Below are 21991 nucleotides of genomic sequence, written 5' to 3' on the forward strand. Positions count from 1 at the left end.
TCCATATCCAATCTAATGTACTGTATTTGGTACATTTGATATGGCCTCCTCTACATCGGCAAGTAGAGGAACTCTGTATGTTGATCCAAGCTAGTGTCCTGATTGCCAGCCTTTTCAATTCCTTTGCCCATTTCCCGACAGACATGTCTGTTTTCAGCCTCATCCATTGCCAGGGTGAGGCCAAATGTAAACTTGAGGAACATCATATTCTGCATGGGTAGTCAAAACTCAACACCATGCACATCGAGTTTTCTAATTTCAGATACCCACCACCCCCAGCACTGATCCAGTTCTAATTCTATCTTTCTGGTACCAACATCTGTAATTGTTTTTTTCTGCCAAATTTCACGACCTCCATACCAGCTGAATCTCCACCTCTCCAACATTTTTTGCAGTTTCCTTTTACCTTCACTCCACCCCTACTCATTTACACTAGATTCTTCTCCTTTTTCTCCTCCTAAGAAAAATCTTGACTGCCCATTCTTTCCCATGGATTCTGCCTGATCTGCTGAGTCCCTCGAGCTTCTCATGTTTGCTCAAAATTCCAGCCCGTGCAGTTCTTGTGCTTCCAAAAAAAAATTTTATTGTTGGAGCCTTGTATTTCATAGAATGATTGCTCAGCCCAGTGAATGTATTGCCATATCTTAGCAGGTGAATCCCATCACTCATTTGCTAAAGTCCAGAAATTTACAGTCACGGGCTTATCCCAATTCTCCGTCAACACCCTAATTTTGTCTCCCATCTCCAATGCATGCAGCAAATTCCAATTCAGAGTATTTTTTTAAACTTGTTCCTCCCATTCCTTGTCACTTTTTGTCCAAAATTTTAAATCTGTGCCTCTGCTTTAGCTGATGGGAATAACTTCTTTCTTTTCCAATCTTTTTATTATTATTATAATTTATAAACACATACAGTTCAAAGAGATATGAAAAATACATAGTAAATAATGAATTAATACAGAGATATTAAACAATAATATTGCAGAATAAAAATATATCATTAAAAAAAATTTTAGATCAGTTTAGAGTATGAACTATCTCTAAAAAAAATGATATAATTAATAAAAATATATAAAAAAAGAGAGGAAAAAAAACCCAAAAAGGAAGAAAAAACAAATCTGAATTAAAAACTTAAAAAAAAACCTACCGATATAGCTAAACCACGCCGATCACTCCGATCTCATCTAACAGCCCAATTATCATACATAATCATAAAAAGAAAACAGAGCCAGATCAACTCACCACAAATGAAAATATTGAATAAATGGTCGCCAGGTTAACTCAAACTTAGAAGGGGATTCATAGACAGAGTTTCTAATTTTCTCTAAATTTAAACATAGTTTAACATGGTTTAGGTAAACCATTGGAAAACAGTGGGAGGATTAACCTCTTTCCAATTCAATAGTATAGATCTTCTAGCCATTAGTGTAAAAAAAGCAATCATACGATCCGCAGGAAGAGATAAATAAGTCAAATCTATCATAGGTAATCCAAAAGTTGCAGTAATGGGATGTGGTTGTAAATCAATATTCAAAACGGTAGATATAATGGAAAAAATTTCCTTCCAATAATTCTGTAAAGAGGGACAGGACCAAAACATATGTGTAAGGGAAGCTATTTCCAATTGACATTTATCACATATAGGATCAATATGAAAATAAAAGCGATGGAGTTTATCTTTAGACATATGAGCTCTATGAACAACTTTAAACTGTATCAGTGAATGTTTTGCACATAGAGAAGAGGAGTTTACCAGTCGCAGAATTTTATTCCAATTTTCATTGGAAATATGAAGGTTGAGTTCTCTTTCCCAATCATTTTTAAACTTTCCAAAAGTCCCAGAATTTATTTTTGTAATTATATTATATAATTTAGATATCACACCTTTTGGAGGGAATTTTGAATATAATATATCCTCTAAAACAGTCGTAGTCTCCCGATTGGGAAAAGAGGGTAAAGTCGAAACTAAGAAACTCCTAATCTGCAAATATCGAAAGAAATGAGATCTAGGTAAATCATATTTCATGGATAATTGTTCAAATGACATGAAAGAGTTATCCAAGAATAAATCCGAAAAGCATGTTATACCTTTAACTTTCCAGAGTAAATAAGCTTAATCAATTAGAGAGGGATGAAAAAAGAAATTTAGTACAATAGGGGTTTCCAAGATAAAATGACTTAGGCCAAAAAATCTCCGGAATTGAAACCATATACGTAATGTATGTTTAGCCATTGGATTATCAATTAGTTTATATAGTATAGTTTGGGTAAACTATATATTTCCAATCCTGAAAATTCTATTCCTGCAGTTTTATCTTTATTAGCCCAATTTAGTAATTTTTCGGGATATAAACTGAACTTAAATAAAAGTGAATTATTCCCTTTTAATGGATGGGTTCCTATTTACGATAGTTTGCCTTTTAAAATAGCTAGAGACTATTTTATATATTTAGGGATTAAGATTACTAAAAAACATAAAGATTTGTTTAGGACTAATTTTTTTCCCTCTATTGGACCTGATCGGTAGTTTACTTACCAATTGGTCACCATTATCCCTATCCATGATAGGCCGAATTAATGCTATTAAGATGATGATCTTACCTAAATTTTTATATATATTCCAAGCTATACCTATTTTTGTTCTTAAATCTTTTTTTGATAAGGTCGATTCTAAATTGTCTTCATATATCTGGCAAAACAAGAATCCAAGATTGGGAAAAAAATATTTACAGAAATCTAAACTGGAGGGAGGATTGGCATTACCCAACTTTAGAATTTATTATTGGGCAATTAATATTAGTTACTTAAGGTATTGGTTGAATTATTCAGAATTATCTCTAAATCCCCATTGGGTAAATTTAGAAATTAAACTGGTACAAAATTTCTCAATTAGTTCTATTTTGGGAGCTGCTCTCCCTTTTACTCTTACTAAACTATATAAACTAAGGGAATAACTTCTATTGCCTTTTTGAAATCTATCATGACTTTGCACGTATTTAAAATATCCTTTCTCGAACGTTGCTAAGTTCCTCCATTCTATAAACATTATAGTTGATTTTTTTTTTGCATCCTCTTGAAGATCTTTATATCATTCTTAAAGTGTGGTGATTAGAACTTGGGTTATGATCTTACAGTATATCCTCTCTGCCATTATAATCTCCTATTTAGGAATCCCAAAATTATGTATGCTTATGAAGAACTCAAAGCACTCTTCCACTTGCAATGATTTATTTTAGGTTCCTCATTATCCGTATCATTGAAAATAGAACATCAGTTAAATACTCAGAGCATTGAATTTAATCTTACCTACCTCTTTCTATCAATCTACTATTTCTAAATTGTCATTTGCTAATCCAGTTTCCAGTGATGGATAAACAGAAATTTCTTCTACAATAATATTGTTCCCCCCCCCCGACCCCCCAACATAAATTCCTTTGTCTAGTTGTTAACTCAATTTATTTCCTTGTCAAATGTCTAGGCTGGACCAATTTGATTGAACATTGTACTTCAAGATTCAAGGGGAACATTTGCAGTTAATGGCAGGATTCCAAAGCATTGATGTGCAGAGGAATCTTGGGCTCCAGGTCCAAAGATCATTGGCAAGTAGATAGGGTGATAAGGAAGACATATAGCATGTTTTCCTTCATTGGGCAGGACTTTGAGTATAAAAGAAAGCAAGTCATATTGTAGCTGTATAAAAGGTTAGTTTTGCCATACGGTGTATTCTGGTGGAATTCTGGTCGTCTCATTTCAGGAAGGATGTGAAAGTAAAAAAGAAATTTACCAGAATGCTGTCTGGATTGTAGGATTTGAGCTAAAAGGAGAAACTTGGGTTATTTTCTCAGGAGTGTTAGGAGAGACATGGTGGAAATTTATAAAATTATTAAAGCTATAAATGGGGTAGACAGTCAGACTCTTTTTCCCAGGGTAAAAACATCTCCTACTCGAGGACAAGCATTTTAGGTGAGAAGGGCAGAGTTTAATGGAAATCTGCAAGCTTTTTCTTTTACTGGGGCCTGGATAGGCTGCCAGGAGTAGTAGTGGAAGCAGATACAATAGGAACACTTGAGTTGCTTCCATATAGACACATGAATATGCAGGGAATAGAAGGCTATATATTATGTGCAAGCAGCAGAGATTTAATTTGATTTGGACATGACATTCCACACAGACAAACTGATCTTCTTTTACTTCTAAAAATTCCAGTTTATCCCTATCCCAAGTTGTCACTCCCTTTCTTATCTCTGGAGTTGACTATTCCATTGCACTTTCTCACTCCATTTTCCATTATTTGAGGCCATTCAAAGTTCAGGCTTGCATTATACTCTATTCACAAATCACTCTGCACTTAGAACCGATAATATATGTTAGCACCTTGGTATGAAAATATCTTTGTCACAATTTGCATTATTATTTGTTTAGAAAACTGGAAAATCCTTTCGTGAGATCACTAATAAGCTACAGGAGGAACTGCAGCAGTGAAATTCCAAATGAGTTGATGATAGAGCTCCTTTAAGCATGCTTCCTGCTCCCTGATAGCAGAGCCATTTTTCCCATATTTAGTTTATTTCCATCTGTTCTAGATATCAGCTGGAGACACAGGCTGGGATGTGTTCAGTTTGGATTATCATGTTGATGGGCCGATTGCAACGGTAAGTGTAGTTCCAAGTTACTGATGGGAATCTTCGCATGTATTTGAACAGTCCAGCATTCAAACAGTCTATTTTAAAGCTTTTGTGGGGTTTTTTGGAAAGTCTCTTGACGTGTTGGCTAAGCCTGGTTTGAATTCAGTTAATAATTGATGTTCATTTTTAAAATTATTGATGACAACTCAGCATTGACTTTTGACAATGATTTTGTAATAGCTGTTTTAAATCCCCAGAGATTAATTATTCTGACTTTTTGGTCAATATACCAGGAATCCCACCTGGAAGCTAAATTATTTATGAAGATCCAAGTTGTAACAGCATATCATTTATTCTCTGAATAAATGAGCTAAAAAATATTTACAAGTTGTGAAATAAAATCCTTAAAAACACACCAAGTTATAGCCTTTCATTATGATCCGGATGAAACATGAATCAGTACTTGGCAATTCATTAATTAATAGTCATTATGTTTCAGGTCTTCACTCGAGAATGTATGAATCATTATTTAAGGGTATTCAACTTTCTCTGGCGAGCAAAACGAATGGAGTATGTTCTAACTGATATCTGGAAAGGACAGATGTGTCATGCCAAATTGCTTAAAAATATACCAGGTAAGCAATTGACTCCAGCTATCCCTCTCCATTTGCCTCTTGGCTCCCTTGGACCAACTTCCCCTGCTGTCAACCTCTATCACCCTTACTTCCCCATTCTCTCTGTCCAGCTCCGACTTGAAGCCTGAGGCATTAACTCTGCTTCATTTCCTTTTATAGTTAATCACAATTTTATTAATTTTAGCAACGTTCCATTCACCCAATATTTTAATAGGTTCATTTTGGAGGAGAAAAATTCACCAGACATAGATCAGGGATTAGAGCTCAGATTTTTTTTCTTTATCTTCGCTGCTTTGCTTTTGCCACAGTATTCCGCTGTGGTTGTGAATTGCAGAGCATCAAAAAAACCTTTAGTGTTTGGTTCATAGTTTTCCAATAAAAGAGGGTCTCTCTCAGGTTGTGGAAGGCCTGGCTTATGAAAATCCAACTTTGCACACATTCTCCCAGATGCTCAGATATAGTGCTTGAATCGAGGAAAAAATGCCAGAGATCATCTATAGAAAAAAACAATGCCTTCTCCAAGTAAGATCAAACATCACTTACCCCAAGCCGCCTCTCATAAGCAAACATTTTCTTTTATTAAACTGTTGACAGCTTTCTTGCTGATGAGCAAATCTGCTCTATTTCCCATCATTCGAAATAGTCTATATTTAGACAAACCTTCTTGTCACAGTTCACTTGCTGACAACAATATTTTTCACCAATGCTGATCTTTCTCAGACTTTCTTTTGCAAATCATTCCCCAAAGACTGTCAACCCAATAGGTTTTGGTACCGTTTTAGGGAGATTGTTCACTTCCTACTTGAAGAAAATTCTGTTTATAGGCAGTTGTAAGAAGTTGATGTAACTTGGGAATTCCCTGCACCCCAACTCAGCTCCATTTGAGTGACCTTCAAATCGAAAGTACTTTCCCTTTGAAAAGTATCAGTCTTCAGACCAGCAATCATCGAATCAATGTTCATTAGTTTGGATGTTACTGAGATTTTAAAAGTGCTGATGAGATATAATCGCAGCCTGACATTGTAAGCAATGAGCTTTACCTCTTTCTACTCATTCCTCCAAAGTCACATCTTCTCTGTCTCCCTCTCAGCATCAGCAAGGCTTAAATGTGCATCATGGTATGTTGATCATGGGTGGAACTTTGATCTAATTGGTGAACTGGTGATAGGGTAAAGTTCAGTTAGTATTATTGTGGTTCACTGCTTTGTCCACCCTTTACACTTATATTGGCTCACTGGCATGTGCGATTCATGAATTCCCTGTGGAATTTCTGAAGATTCCACCGGGTAGTTTCCATGTATATGACTTCATTATTTAGGTTTAAGGACTCAACAATCAAAAGAAATAGTAATCTTGCACTTGATTGTAAATGATTTTTTTTGTTCTTGTACTTTTTGATATTTATTTTTGTATCTCCCTCAGAGCTATCCGGGGTGCTTCACCAGTGTCACATTCTGGCATCAGAAATGGTACACTTTGTACATCAGATGCAGTATTACATCACTTTTGAGGTATGTCCAATAAACAGCAATCACTTGTAAAATATTGATTATGTCAAGTTACAGTTTAAAATATACTGTTTGTATTTGTGAGATTTTCCTCCAGTAATGCTTGAGTTCAAATATGAGTTCAAATTTGAGTTTGTTTGTTTTAAGATGCAGTCTTTTGACTGGTTAACAAAATAATTGTTAATTAAAAAGTAAAACTGAACCGTAATCATGCAATTCTTGAAGCCAAGAATTGGTCATCATGAGCACTGACCTCCCATCCATTAAAGACCATATGTGAGGTGCTTCCTCAAGAAGGCAGCCAGGGTCATGAAAAACCCCCATCATCCTGGTCACAACTTCTCACTGCTCACTTTGTAGAGGCACAGAAGCAGGTTCAAGAACAGTTTTAATCTAATTGCTATCAGAGTCTTGAGCCTTCCCATCTTGCCCAGACGTTAACCATAAACAACTGTGGGTCATAATTTCTGTCTGCACATATGAAACCTCACATTTTTGTGCATTAAACTGCAATTGTGAGAAAGTATTTATCTTTTATTTTCTACTTATTACCTGTATCTCTTTTTACTGTTTGGGCATATTGTGGCATTTAATATATAATGTTATAACTGTGGTATCTTATGCACCTGTGCGGATGCAGCAAATGAAAATTTTGGTACATCTGAACATTGAACTTGTGTAAATGACAATAATATCATCTCAGACAGTAATAAACACTAATTTAACCATGAGAACTTCATACTACAGTAAGTCCCCAAGTTAAGAGCGACCAACTTACAGACAAATCGTACTTACGAACAGACTACACACGGCTTCAGCGGTTTGTCGGCTCAAGGAAGGAGAACGTCTTCCGCCATTTTAAGTCACATTACATTACCATTAACACTCTATTGATTGTGTAATTTTGTATTTGGCTATGGTATATATACTATATACTAGGACAAACATTTGACTAACTGACACTAAATAAGAATTGTATGTACCTGTTCCGACTTACCTACAAATTTGACTTAAAGACAGACTTGAATGGATCTTGTTTGTAACCCCGTGACTGCCTGTACTAATGATTCATTGGAAACTGATTGCTGTGAGGATATATTAACTTTTCATCAATAAGCTATTATAAGGGTCACTGACATAAGAACATAAGAAATAGGAACAGGAGTCGGCCATCCAGCTCATTGAGCCTGCTTCATCATTCAATAAGATCATGGCTAATCTGACCATTGACTCAACTCCATCTACCTGCCTTTTCCTCATATCCCCTAATTCATTTTTTATGTAAAAATCTATCTAACTGAACCTTAGATATGTTTAATGAAGTAGCCTCAACCACTTCCCTGGTTAGAGAATTCCACAGATTCACTGCTCTCTGGGAAAAACGGTTTTTCCTCATGTCTATCTTAAATCTATTCCCTTGAATCTTGAGGCTGTGTCTAGTTCTGGTCTCACCTAACAGAGAAAACAATTTTCCTTGCTCTATCTTATCTATCCCTTTCATAATTGTAGATGCTTCTTTAAGTGAGCATAATCCGGGATCAACCTGGTGAACCTCCTCTGGCTGCATCCAAGGCCAGTATATCGTTGCTCAAGTATGGAGACCAGAACTGCACACAGTACTCCAGATGTGGCCTCACCAGTACCTTGTACAGTTGGAGCATGACCGCCCTGCTCTTGAATTCAATTTCTCTAGCGATGAAGGCCAATATTCCATTTGCCTTCTTAATAACCTGTTGTACCTGCAACCCAACCTTCTGCACTACAGCATGCTGTAGTTTTTTCACCATTTAAATAATAATCTGCTCTTCTATTTTTCCTACCAAAGTGACCTCGCATTATTAACATTGTTCTCCATCTGCCAGACCTTTGCCCACTCACCAAATTTAACTGTATTCTACTGCAGCCTCTCTACATCCTCTGTACAATTTATAATTTGCTTTTCCACTCAATTTAGTATCATCCACAAACTCTGTCCCATCTTCCAAATCATCAGTGTAGATGGTGAACAGCTGCGGGCCCAGCACCGACCCCTGTGACATCCCACTTACCACTTTCTGCCAATTAGAAAGACACCCATTTACCCCAACTCTCTGTCTTCTGTCAGTTAACCAATCCTCAATCCGTGCCAATATACTTTCTCCCCACATCCATTCACCTGCATAAGTCTCTTGTACGGCACCTTATCAAATGCCTTCTGGAAATCCAAATATCTATCCCTCTATCGCACCCATTACATCCTCAAAGAACTCCAGTAAGTTTGTCAAACAAGACCTGTCTTTTCCGAATCCATGCTGCATCTGCCTGATGGAACACTCTTTGTTCTAAATGTCTCGCTATTTCATCCTTAATGATAGCTTCAAGCATTTTCTTGACGACAGACGTCAAGCTAACTGGCCGATAGACCCGTCTTCTGCCTACTTCCATTTTTAAAAAGGGACATGACATTTGCTGTCTTCCAATCTGATGGGACCTCCCCAGAGTCCAGAGAATTTTGGTCAATGACTACCAAAGCATTGACTATAACTCATAGAAACATAGAAACATAGGGCAGTAGAAGCAGGTTCATTAAATATATTTAAGAGGGAATTAGATATATTTCTTCAGTATAAGGGTATTAAAGGTTACAGAGAGAAGGCTGGGACGGGATACTGAACTTTAAGATCAGCTATGATCTCGTTGAATGGCGGAGCAGACTCAAAGGGTCGAATGACCTACTCCTGCTCCTATCTTCTATGTTTCTATGACTATAACTCCCGCCATTTCCCTCAGTACCTTAGGACCAGTTGATTTGTCCACTTTCAGTCCCATTAGTTTGCTCATCACCATATCTTTTGTAACAATTATTTTATCAAGGCGCTCACCTCCCTTTACATCTTTATCACAATTCTTTGGCCTTCTGGACATGTCTCCACCGTGAGGACTGACACAAAATATCTGTTCAATGCTTTGGCTACTTCCTCATTATTCATTATCAATCTCCGTCTCTCATCTCTCAAGGGATCTATGTTGACTCTAGTCATCCTCTTCCATTTTATATAGTTATAAAAAAATTTGTTAATTTACCTTCATAATTCTTCTTCCCTTTCCTTATTTCCTGTTTAGTTCTCCTTTGCTGCCCTTTAAAGTTTTCCTCATCCTTCAGTTTCCCACTACTCTTGGCTACTTTGTACAGATGAGCTTTTAATTTTATACTTTGCTTTATTTCTTTAGTTAACCAAAGCTGGCTCTTCCCTCTCTTACTGCCCTTATTTTCAACAGGATATATTTTTATTGAGCTCTGCGAAAAATCCCTTTGAACCTCTTCCACTGTTCCTCAACTGTTCTGCCAACTAGCTTGTGCTCCCAGTCCATGCTGACCAATTCCTCCCTCATCATGTTGTAGTCTCCGCTCTTCAAGCATAATACACTAATTTTAAATCTAACTCTTGCACCCTCCATCTGTTTGAGAAATTCAATCAGTCTATGATCACTTTTTCCAAGAAGGTCCCTAACTACGAGATCGCTAATTTTACCTCTCATTGTACAATACTCAATCTAAAATAGCATTCTCCCTTGTTGGTTCCTTAACAATCTGCTCAGAAAGCTATCACGGATGCATTCTATAAAGCCATCCTCCAGACTCCCTCAACCAACTTAATATTCCCAAACTACATGAAAGTTAAAGTTCCCCCACGACAACTGCCGTTCCGTTCTTATGTGTGTTACGAGCCCAGAGGACCCCAAAACCCAGCAGCAATAGATATTCACCAAGATGGATGGTTACTAAAACAAAAGTTTCTTTTAATTATCTTTAAACATGAAAACAGAATCACACTTTAACTTATCTCTATTAACTAATCTAACTTAACCCCCTTCTAATTTTAAGTGCACGTGTATGTAATGTATATATAAGTTCAGAAAAGTTATTTGGTTCACAGTCCCATCTCATTTCTTATTCCTCCAAGTTCACTGGTTGCAGGCAATTCTTGCACTGTGCACAGAATTTAACATTTATAAAGTTCACCAGTCTTTAGTGCTTAAAAGGTAAATGGTTCTTGTCGGTTTTCAGAGAGAGATTTGTTGTTGGCTGGATACCCACAACTGATTCCTTTTTTAATCAGCCACTTCAATGTCTTGCCAATGAAACTTGGCCCCTCAGGGTTCTTCAGATGATAACCTCATTCTTTCAGGTCACCACAGAGTTCCTTTTTGTTTCTCTTATTTCAAGTGTAACGTTGGGCAGCCAGTCCTCTCCTCTTACATGAACCACCAGGGCTTTGACCAGCCTGAACCAAGCACTCACAACCCTCCTTCCATATCGGGTTTTCCACAAGCTTACCAGCTTGTCCTGTCCCAGTCCCAGCTGCTGCTGTTGACTGTAAAACTACAAAACTGAATTCTCTCTCTCTCTCCCTCTCTCTCTCTCTCTCTCTCACAGAGAGAAAGCCTGTTTTACTCTCTCTGCTTGCAAAACCACATGACCCTCCTAGAACAGCAAGTTCCACTTCAGACAATCTACAGCTCCAACAAGTTATTTCATCTGTTGCCTTTTCGTAAACAACAATCCATTAGTGAAGTCACTTGGGCACTCTCCAAAGCTTTTGCAAAGGCTCTGGGGCCAACATGTCTAACATGAGCAGAGCTCCAGTATTTTAAATAAGATCTGTTTTAAAGTCTTTGTATGTGACCTACACTTAAAAACCTGTCCCAATTTATCTTCCAAAAACATATCTATAATCTGTCACGCGTCCCTCAGCTAATTCTCGATTAATTGCCTGTGCCACTGTGCTATTTTGGTGGGCAATAGGCAATTCCACCAGTGATTTTTTTTTTTCCCCTTTACTATTCTTAATCTCTACCCAGATGGGCTCAACATTCTGTTTCTTAAATCTTGTATTGTCTCTCACTATTGCCATGATCTCATCCTTGATTAAGAGCGCCTCCCCACTACCCTTACCTTCCTGTTGTAGTGGAGGTCTACTTTTGCTCCCTCCTTCTAGTAGAGATGATGTATTCATGACCTTGTTCAGAGCTAAACAAGCAGCAATGATAGCAACCATCCTCCACTCAATAACAGCTACTCTAGTGAGGGTCATTTTATCCCCATCCCTTTAACAGCATCAACTTTAATGAAAAGCCATTCATCTCACCATCTTCTCCATCTCTAGCCAGCTAGAATCTTTCTTTCTTATCACAGCCTAGCAAGAGGCCATTCAACCCATTGAGCTCATGCCAGCTCAACAGATGAATCACGTCCTAATTTCCCCACCTCCCTATTTCCTAAGAGGTGAATACTGGTGGGACGGCAGAAGACTCGAAACATTGGTAATCCTTTATTTTCGATGGATGCTGTATGATCTCCTCAGTTTCTCCAGCACAGTTGCGCCTTCTACCTTCCCATCTGTATCCAGCTATTGCCTCTTGCCTGTCAACCCATGTTCCTCCCCCTTCCCTTCTTCTCCTCCTCATTCCTTTCCCCCCCCCCCCCTCCCCAACCCCCACTTTTATTCAGATCCCTGTCTGGTTTTTTTTTCTTATCCCCAGCGAAGGGCTCAGGCCTGAAATTTTGGTTTGCCTTCATTTCCTGTGAATGCTATGTGGCCTGCTGAGTTTCTCCAGAACATTTGTGTATTGTACGACCTCAGCACCTGCAGACTTTTGTTTAACCCCACCTTGATCCATGGGCATCTCCATCAAGAGTGCATACTTTTGTTAACCCCTTTCCTTGGTCATGCTGGAAAATGCTTGGCCATAGTGGAAAATAGTGAGGAGTATCTGGCAAGAACAGTGTATGCTCATGTTACCTGCATGGTGGTACCATTTGAGTAAATGCTCACATTATATGTTTACTGATCTGAGGAAGCCCTCCTGACTCTAGTTTTTAAGTTCTTAATAGTGAACCAACTCATTTTCAGCCTTTGAGGAATTCTCTTTGAGCCAGATGTGTAAAAGATATGAAATGTACCTTTAATTTTTTTTAAATTCAGAGATGTAGCATGATAACAGTGCCTTGTGGCCTACGATCCTTTGCCAGCTAGATACACCAATTAACCTATAAGCCCCATACTTTTTTGAAGGGTGGGAGGAAAGCAGAGCACGGGGAGAATAGAATGTACATGCTCCTTGCAGACAAATCTGTGTCCCTGTAATACCATTTCACTAACCACTTTGATGAAAAAATTTCTGCTTTAAATCCACATTTGGTAGCTAAGCTGAGAGCTCATCACATTGAGGGGTTTTGACTAATTGATGAGGCTCTGTTGTTCAGCTCTGTAGGGGAATTAAACCATCAGGTTTTAGGCTTTGTTCTTGAGCAACAGCAAACAAGATCAGCTTATTATTAGCAGCCACCAAATAACTAGAGGGTATTCAGTGAAAGGGAGGTGGTAGGACAAATTTAGTCCCTAGTTTTTGTATTACTATGGAGGCAGAAGATGTTTCAGATCTACAAGGACTGAGACGTTAAGAATCATTTGTTTTTATTTCAGCAAAAAGGAAACACAGGCTTTCTTTCAAATCAGTGCATTTTAGTTAAATTTTAATTTGTACTCCAATTAATTAAATAGATTGTCTATGCAGGAAGTTCCTCCCTTTCGGCCCACGAACCAGTGCTGCCCAATTTACATCCTACAGCCCCCGGTATGTTTCGAGCAGTGGGAGGAAAGCGGAGCCCCCAGGGAAAACCCACACAGACATGAGGTGAACGTGCAAACTCCTTACAGATAGCACAGGATTCAAACCCCGGTCCCATTCGCTGGTGCTGTTAGAGGCATTGTGCTAACCGTTAACCACTAACCAAGTAAAAGTTTCATTGAATTTCTAATTGATGGAGGGTTAAAAAAATTAAGATGCAAAGTCATGTTATGTCTAAACAGGAGGATTAATATGAGATGAGGGAAAAATTGGCTTATGTAGACTGGGAGCACAAGCTACATGGTGGAACAGTGGAAAATGTTGAAACAGATTTTTCATAGCGTTCGGCAAAAGTAAATTCTGGTTTTAAAACAAGGACGGGAAGGGAACAAATAGCCTGCTATGGATAACTTAGGAAATGAGGCAAGGCATCAAATTAAAAGCTAAAGTATACAAAGTGGCCAAGAGTAATGGGAGATTAGAAAAATGGAAAAACTTTGAAAAAAACAAAAGAAAAACACTAAAAAAAGCAATAAAGGAAGGATAAGTGAACTAGCACAGAATATAAAAATAAACATTTTTGTAAATACATAGTGGAAAATAGAGGTGAAAGTAAACATAGGTCCCTTAAGAAGATGGGAAGGAAGATTATAAGAGGAGCTGAGTCCACAGCCTTACTGAATGGCAATGCAGCCTCAACAGGCCAGATGGTTGACTCCTGCTCCTATTTCTTCTTGTATTCTTGTCCATCTTTGTATCTTTTTTAATGGCTCAGTGACTGATTTTGGTTACAACATAATACAATATTTGATTGTAACTGAAGTTAGCTGTGTCTTACAGGTATTGGAATGTTCCTGGGATGAGCTGTGGAATAAGATGCAACAGGCACAGGATCTTGATCACATCACTGCTGCTCACGAAACTTTCCTTGACACAATCGTCTCCCGGTGTCTGCTCGACAGCAACTCTGAAGTAAGTGATGCCAGCTTGATCGTGCTGGGTCCAGTGTCCTGGCGAATCTCATACATATTTTTGTAGACCGGATCTTTAACTAAGCAGGAGTCAGTAGGAATAGAGAGTATGTGGCACAGGATAGTGAAGGGGGAATTACCATCAATGTAACAGCTTAACATAATTAAGCTTTATGTACAGCACAGTATGAGCCCATCAGCCCCTATAGTTGTTGTGCCGACCTATATAAACCTTTATAAGGGACCATGAGAAAGTGCTAGCAATAAATAGCAGTAGCGGACAATTGTTAAACAGTGTGGGAAAGTTGGTAGCACTATCGCATACTATTTATACAATGTGGGAAAGTTAGTAGCACTATTGCATTCAATTTATAAATGCCATGGGGGAAAAAGCGATGGTAGACCTCTCCTCCCAGAATACCATGTGACAGAGAAAGGGCTGTGTGCACAGCTGAAAGCACAGAGCCCTCATGGAGGGTTTTCTCTGCCACATGGCATTCTGGGAAGTCAGGTCCCCATCTTTTTTCCCATGGCCTTTATAAATTATGCGCTATAACGCTACCAACTTTTCCACGCTGTTTAAAAATTGTCCACTATTGCTATTTATTTCCTCTCTCTTATAAACTTCCTCAAAGTTTATAACTTCGCATTGATCTGTTCTTCCTTCACGCTCCTGCACTTGCGCAAAAACGTGGGTCATTTCAATCCCACAATGCAATTGCCCATTCTACACTTGCCTGATTGCAATGTCGGCATCCGCAGGTGCCAGGGATTGTATTGGGGTTGAGGCCGTCAATTCCCAGTGTGAGATGACATCAGCTGGCGCCGGCGTTGTGACACTAGACACTTTTAAGGCTGATTAGCTATTAATTCCTGAGACCACTAGTAAGTGTGAAAGGACTTTTATCTGCTTTACGGTCGATTAAAGGAAGCTGTGTGCAATCATTTTCTGTTTTATTATATTTTATTTTGCAATTTTTAAACCATAATGGAAAATACATTTCATTCCATAAAGAACTTCCAAAAATTGTATGTGGTATAAAAAAAAAACCCCTCTCCAAACCACCCCCCCCTCCAAAAAAAATAGAAAGAAATAAAAGTGGAAAAAATGAGAACTGGAGAATGTCAAGGGAATAAACTATTTATATCATAAATTTTTTAATACTGGAGGTTACCAAGAAATGAGGTCTTCAAAGAGTATATTAAACACTCATATGCACATTTTGCAAATATGGGCTATATTTTCCAAAATACCTGATATTTACTTATAAGTAATCTTTTCAAGTGGAATGCAGCTATGAAGTTCTGCATTCCATCCCTAAATCGGTATCCGATTTCCAAGTTATTGCTATACTCTTCCAAGAAACTGATAAAACAATATGTACAAATTCAATTTGATACATAGTTTCAATGATAAAATAATCTTGAATCTATTTAAATACAGGTAGTATTGGTGTATTGGCACATCATTAAGTATGATCTTGTAGCTTGAGACACTAGAAGACACTCTTGTGGCTATTACAGAGATGACTAGACTAGGTGTTGAATATTCCAGATAATATCATGATTGAAAAGAACAGGACAAAAGTGAATGGAGCCAGCGTAATGTTGTTAATCAATCAAAGCAGTGTTGATTTGTAATTTAAAGGCTGTTTGTAGATAGTAATGCTGAGAACATTCCGATTTAAATCCTGAATAGCGGAGAGAAAAAAGACAAGGTTGGTGGTAATCCATAGTGCCACGAAATGTGACCCCCCCCCTTATTTGGTGGGACCATAAATGGAGAAGTGTGTAGGATATATTTGAAGGGAACTGCAGTTCAAGTTCAAATTTATACATCATCTGATTGTACCAGTACAATCCAACGAAATAGCATTCTCTGGTCCACAGTGCAAAATCAGTGCATACAGGTCTAATACAATCATATACAAATTATACATATACACAGAATCTTTATATAGTGTACATGTATTAAAATAAATATTTTATTAATAAAAACAAAGAACAAGTGAACAAATAAGATTTTAACCTACATTTTGAATGGATAAAGCAAACTGACAAGATTGTTGTCGAGAAATTCGTGGAGTGCATCACAGATTGCTTTTTAGAACAATATGCTATGGAACCTACCCGGAAACAGATTATTTTAGATCATGAATGATGTGATCAAGGATTAGTAAACAATTGTGGAGACCACAATACAGTGAAATTTTAATTTTAGCTTTAACCCCATGTGATGAGATTCAGTGCCTTCAACTGATATCAGGGCAGTTAAAATGGATGAAGGTGGAGTTGCCTTTGGCGGACAGGGAAAATAAGCAAAGATGAACTTAGACAAATGTTTTCATATTTAGTCCATAACACTTAATAGGAGTTATTCCTATTAGAATGAGGGATTCGATGAGAAAGGCATAGTCAGCAGTTAATAAAGGAGGTCAAGGATAATGTTAAACTGAAAATTAAATCATACCAAGTGACAAGGCTGGTGGTAGACCAGAGGATAAGAAAGTTTTTAGCAATGAAAGACCCTAAAGTTTATAAGGGAAAAAATATTGAGAGAAAACTTATGTGTGATATCAAAACAAGAAGATGCATATATAAATAGGAAGAAAGAAGCTCAGGTAGAATTGGAGCCTCTGAAGGACAAAGGTAATGAATTAATAATGGGATACATTGAAATGGAAGGCATGTTAAAGCAATACTTTGTGTCAGTCTTCACTGTGGATGACACTGCAAAATCCCTCATAACAGATGAGTTTGTTCCAAATAATAGAGAAAAACTTGTAAAAAAAAATCGTAATCATTAGGATAAAGTTTCAGAGAAGCTCACAGGGTAAAAAGTGCATAAATCATTGGGCCCCAATGTCCTGACACAAAGGTTTCTAACGGAAGTGGCTATAGAGATAGTGAACCCATTAGTTGAAAATTTTCAAAACTCACTAAATTCCAGGCAGGTTTCTAGAAAATATGTAAGCAGACAATGTGCTTCTCTCGTTCACAAAAGGAGGAAGACAGAAGGTGGGGAACTGTCAGCCAGTTAGCTGACCAAACTATTAGATGGCAAGCTGCTAGAGTCAATGATCCAGTAGCAAATACAATCAAACCTAGGAGCGGGCAGATCAGTTGGTCACTTTGACCAGGGAATCATTTTGAGTATCACAGCAACCAACAAAGGGAGAGTAGGTATAGCAGAGTGGCAGTGCTTAAGCTGAGTGTAGTGATTGAGGCTAAGTGCAGAAGCTTTACCTTGAGAAGCTTCAGAAGGACGACTGAACAGGTAAGGTTTTCTTTATTCTTTACAAGCTGAGTGCAGTGGGGATGTCTGGGCAGAGGTTGCTCCTCCTGGAAGACGTGGGATATCTTATTAAATACCATCACAGGTTTGAGGGGTCTGGAAGCTACTCCTCCTCAATTTTCTTGTGTTCAATTGGATCAGCTGTTCTCATGGAAAACTATAGAAGTGCAGGCAGTCCCTGGGTTATGAACAGCTCATACTTAAGCATGGGCTGTTCCCTAATTTACACATGCGGATAACGTTACCTCACAAACACTAAATAAGAACCGCAAGTACCTGGCCTGCCATATGTACAAATTTGGCATACGGACAGACACAGGAAATGGAACTTGTTCATAACCTGGGGACTGCCTGTAATGTGGATGATGTTTAGAGACTACTTGCACGGTGTTCTGATTAGATTTGTCCCACTAAGACAAGATAGTAGGATAACAGAACTATGACAAAGGAGTTAAGAGGAAGAAGGAAGCATACAGAAGATTAAGGAAGCAAATGACAAGAAGGGCTCAGGAAGAAACTTAAAAAAGGACTTATGAGAGCTAGAAGAGGGGCACAAGAAGGCTGTAGCAGGTAGGATTAAAGAAAACCCTGAAGCATTCAATTTATACGTGAAGAGCAGAAGGATGTTGAGAGAGAAGGTGGGACCAACATGTGCCTGGAGGCAGAGGAGGTAGCGGAGGTACTAAATTAATTCTTTACAAGAGGAGGTAGCAGAGATACTAAATTAATTCTTTGCATTAGAGGAGGAACCTTGGTCAATGTGAGGTCAGTATAGAACAGGCTTATGTGCTGGAGCATGTTCTGTTAAGAAAGAGGAAGTGCTGAATCTTCCTAAAGACATTAGGATTGATGGGTTTCCAGGACCTGATGACATATCCCAAGTTGCTACAGAAACCGAGGGAAGAGATTACTGGGGCTTTGGCAATGTCCTCCCTGGCCACAGTGAAGGTACCAGAGGATTAGAGAATGGCAAAAAAGGCAATAGGGATAATCCTGGGAATTATAAACTAGTAAGCCTTGCACACTATTGGATAGGATTCAAAGGGACAGGATTTATGAGCATTTAGAGAGGTGCTGTCTTCTCAAGAATAGTCAGCATGACTTCATGAGGGGAAGATTGTGCCTCATGAGCCTAATTGAATTTTTGAGGAGGTAAAAAAAATTGATGAGGGTGAAGAAGTAGATCTGGTCTATATGAATTTTAGCAAAGCATTTGACAAGGTCCCCCTTGAGAGACTCGTTCAGAAAGTCATGAGGCATGGAATCCATGTCTGTGTGGATTCAGAACTGGCTTGCCTGTACAGAGTAGAAGTGGACAGAAAGTATTCTCCCTGGAGGTCAGTGACCAGTGAAGTTCCACAGGGATCTGTTCTGGGACCCCTGCTCTTTGAGCTTTTTATAAATGACTGGACAAAGAAGTAGAGGGATGGTGTCAGTTAGTATGCAGATGATACAAAGGTTGGAGCAGTTGTCAAGTGTGTTGAATTTTGTCATATGTTACAACACAATATAAACTCGATGCAGAGTTAGGCGAAAAAATGGCAGATGGAGTTGAATCCAGATAAGTGTGAAGTGATGCATTTTTAATAGAGGTTTACAAGATTATGAGAGGCATAGATTGGGTGGACAGCCAGCACTTTTCTCCTGAGATGAGAGTAGCAAACACCAGAGGACATCTGTATAAGATGAGACAAGGAAGGTTTTGGGGGGGGTGGGGGAGAGTAGTGAGTGCCTGGAATGCATTTGCTGGGGGGAGAGGGGTGGTGAAGGTTTCTACAAGGGGACATTTATTAGAGAGACAGGAAAAATAGAGGGATATGGGTGTGAGGGAGAGAAGGTTTAGTTTGTTGAGGTGTATTTTCTCTGTGACATCTATCTCTGAGGGCGACATCGGAACATCATTCAAGAGGGTGAACCCTCACAAGCCATCAGACCCTGACGGCGTACCTGGCAGGTACTGAAAATCTGCACCAACCAACTAGTCAGAGTGTTCACAGACATTTTCAACCTCTGATTGCTGTAGTCAGAGGTTCCCTCTTGCTTCAAAAGGGCATCAGTCATCCTGGTACCCAAGAAGAGTAGTGTGAGCTGCCTCAATGACTATCTCCCAGTAGCACTAACTTCTACAGCTTTGAGAGGTTGGTCACGGCCAGAATTAACACGCACTAAGCAAAGATCTAGACCCACTGCAATTCACCTATCGTCTCAATTGCTTCATAGCAGATGCAATATTGCTGGCTCTCCACTCCACTCCAGATCACATCGAAAACAGAAATTGATACATACAGTATCAACTACAGCTCAGCCTTCATTACCATTGTTCCTTAAGTGCTGGTCAAGAAGTGACAAACTCTTGGCCTCTATAGGCCCCTTGACCCCCCCACCTCCCCCGCCGCTCTGCAACTGGATCCTTGACTTTCTCATTGGAAGACCACAGTCAGTACGAATTGGAAACATCGTCTCCTCCTCACTGATTATCAATACAGGCACACCCAAAGGATGAGTGCTTAGCCTACTGCTTTATTCATTATCTGTGTGGCCAGGCACAATTCCAATGCTATCTACGTTTGCCGATGACACCACAGTTGTCGGCAGAATCACAAACAGCAATGAGGAAGTGTTCAGGAGGGAGATGGATCAGCTCGTTGAATGGTGTAACGACAACAACCTTGCAGTCAATGACAGCAAAACCAAGGAGACTTCAGAAGGAAATCAGGGGAACACGATCCAGTCCTCATTGAGGATTCAGGAGTGGAGAAGATCAAGAACTTCAAATTTCTGGGTGTCAACATCTCCAAGGATTTGTCTTGGAGCCTCCATGTTGATGCAATCACAAAGAAAGCTCACCAGTGGCTATACTTTGTGAGGTGTCTGAGGAGATTTGGTATGTCACCGAAGACTCTCATAAACTTCTACAAGTTTACCGTGGAGAGCAATCTGGCTGGATGCATCACTGCCTGGTATGGAGGCACCAACTATCAGGACAAGAATAAACTCCAGACAGGGCAAGAATAAACTCCAGAGGGTTCTTAACTCGGCCTGTGACATCACAGGCACCACATCATCCACATGAGGCGGTGTCTTAAGAAAGCAGCCTCTATCCTCAAAGACCCTCACCACCCAGGCCATGCCCTCTTCACTCTGCTACCATTGGGGAAAAGGTCCAGGAGCCTAAAAACACAACAGCACAAGGATAGCTTCTTCCCCGCTGCCGTCAGATTCCTGAATAATCAATGAACCAAAGACACTGCCTTACTTATTATGCACGACTATTTTGATTTTTTAAATTTATTGTTATAGTATGAATGTTTACACTGTGATGCTGCCACCAAACATCGAATTTCATGACTTGTTCATGACAATTCTGATTCTGATCGAAGGCTTGTTCTGTGCTGTAATGTTCTGTGATGGCCGACTAAACGACTTGTTATGGTTGTGTCATTGAAACACTTGATTTCAATCCAACAACACTATGGCATATTCTATCCTTCCATCTAAATTTTGCAACAGAAGTCCAGAAAATCAAAGGAGAAAAACACCCATTTACCGTGAACTAATTAAACAAGAAAGTGTGTACCTGCTGGGTCGAGTGCAATACACAGATGTGCTGGAGAAATTCAACTCCAAAATCAGACACTTAGGTCCTTCTAGTTTGTGCCAAACTATTATTCTGCCTTGTCCCACTGACCTGCACCCACTCCATCGCCTTCCATACTCTTCCCATCCATTTTCTTAAATGTTAAAATTGATCATGCATTCATCACTTCAGCTGAACACCCCCACTATTCTGTTTGAAGAAGTTCCTCTGAATGTTCCCTCTCAACTTTCCTCTTTCACCCTTAACCCATGTTCTCTGGTTTGTATCTCATCTAATCTCAGCGAAAACAGCCTACTTACAGCCTACTCATAATTTGAATACCTCTATCAAATCTCTCTTCATTCTTCTACACTCCAGGGAATAAAATCCAAACCAGTTTAACCTTTCCCTGTAACTCAGTTCCTGAAGTCACAGCAACGTCTGAGTAAATCTTCTCTGCATTCGTTCTATCTTTCTGATATTTTTCCTGCAGTCAGGTAACCAAATCTGCACACAATACTCCAAATTCAGCCTCACTCAATGTCTTGTACATCTTTTCCATAACATTACAACACTCCTACACTCAATGCTTTGATTTATGAAGGCCAATATACCAAAAGCTCTCTTTACAACCCTATCGACCTGTGATGCTAATTTCAGGAAACTTTGTATCTGTATTCCCAGATCCTCTGCTCTTCCACACTCCCCTGTCCTACTATTTACTGTGTATGTCCTTTCTTGGTTTGTCCTTCCAAAATGCTGCATCTCA

The 21991-nt window shown here is 38.9% G+C and overlaps 1 protein-coding gene across 4 annotated transcripts in view; it reads left to right on the forward strand.

Moving 5' to 3' along the window:
- Nucleotides 1-21991, forward strand: part of tubgcp3 (tubulin gamma complex component 3) — a 153759-nt gene that overhangs the window by 117676 nt on the left and 14092 nt on the right. For all 4 annotated transcript variants that reach the window (XM_069890395.1, XM_069890391.1, XM_069890392.1 and 1 more), the window contains 4 exons: nt 4583-4651; nt 5124-5259; nt 6682-6770; nt 14220-14351. In XM_069890395.1, the coding sequence (XP_069746496.1) occupies nt 4583-4651; nt 5124-5259; nt 6682-6770; nt 14220-14351 (426 nt within the window). The remainder of the gene's footprint in view (nt 1-4582; nt 4652-5123; nt 5260-6681; nt 6771-14219; nt 14352-21991) is intronic.

The sequence above is a fragment of the Narcine bancroftii genome, chromosome 7 (genome assembly GCF_036971445.1).
Source record: "Narcine bancroftii isolate sNarBan1 chromosome 7, sNarBan1.hap1, whole genome shotgun sequence".
Classification (NCBI taxonomy): domain Eukaryota; kingdom Metazoa; phylum Chordata; class Chondrichthyes; order Torpediniformes; family Narcinidae; genus Narcine; species Narcine bancroftii.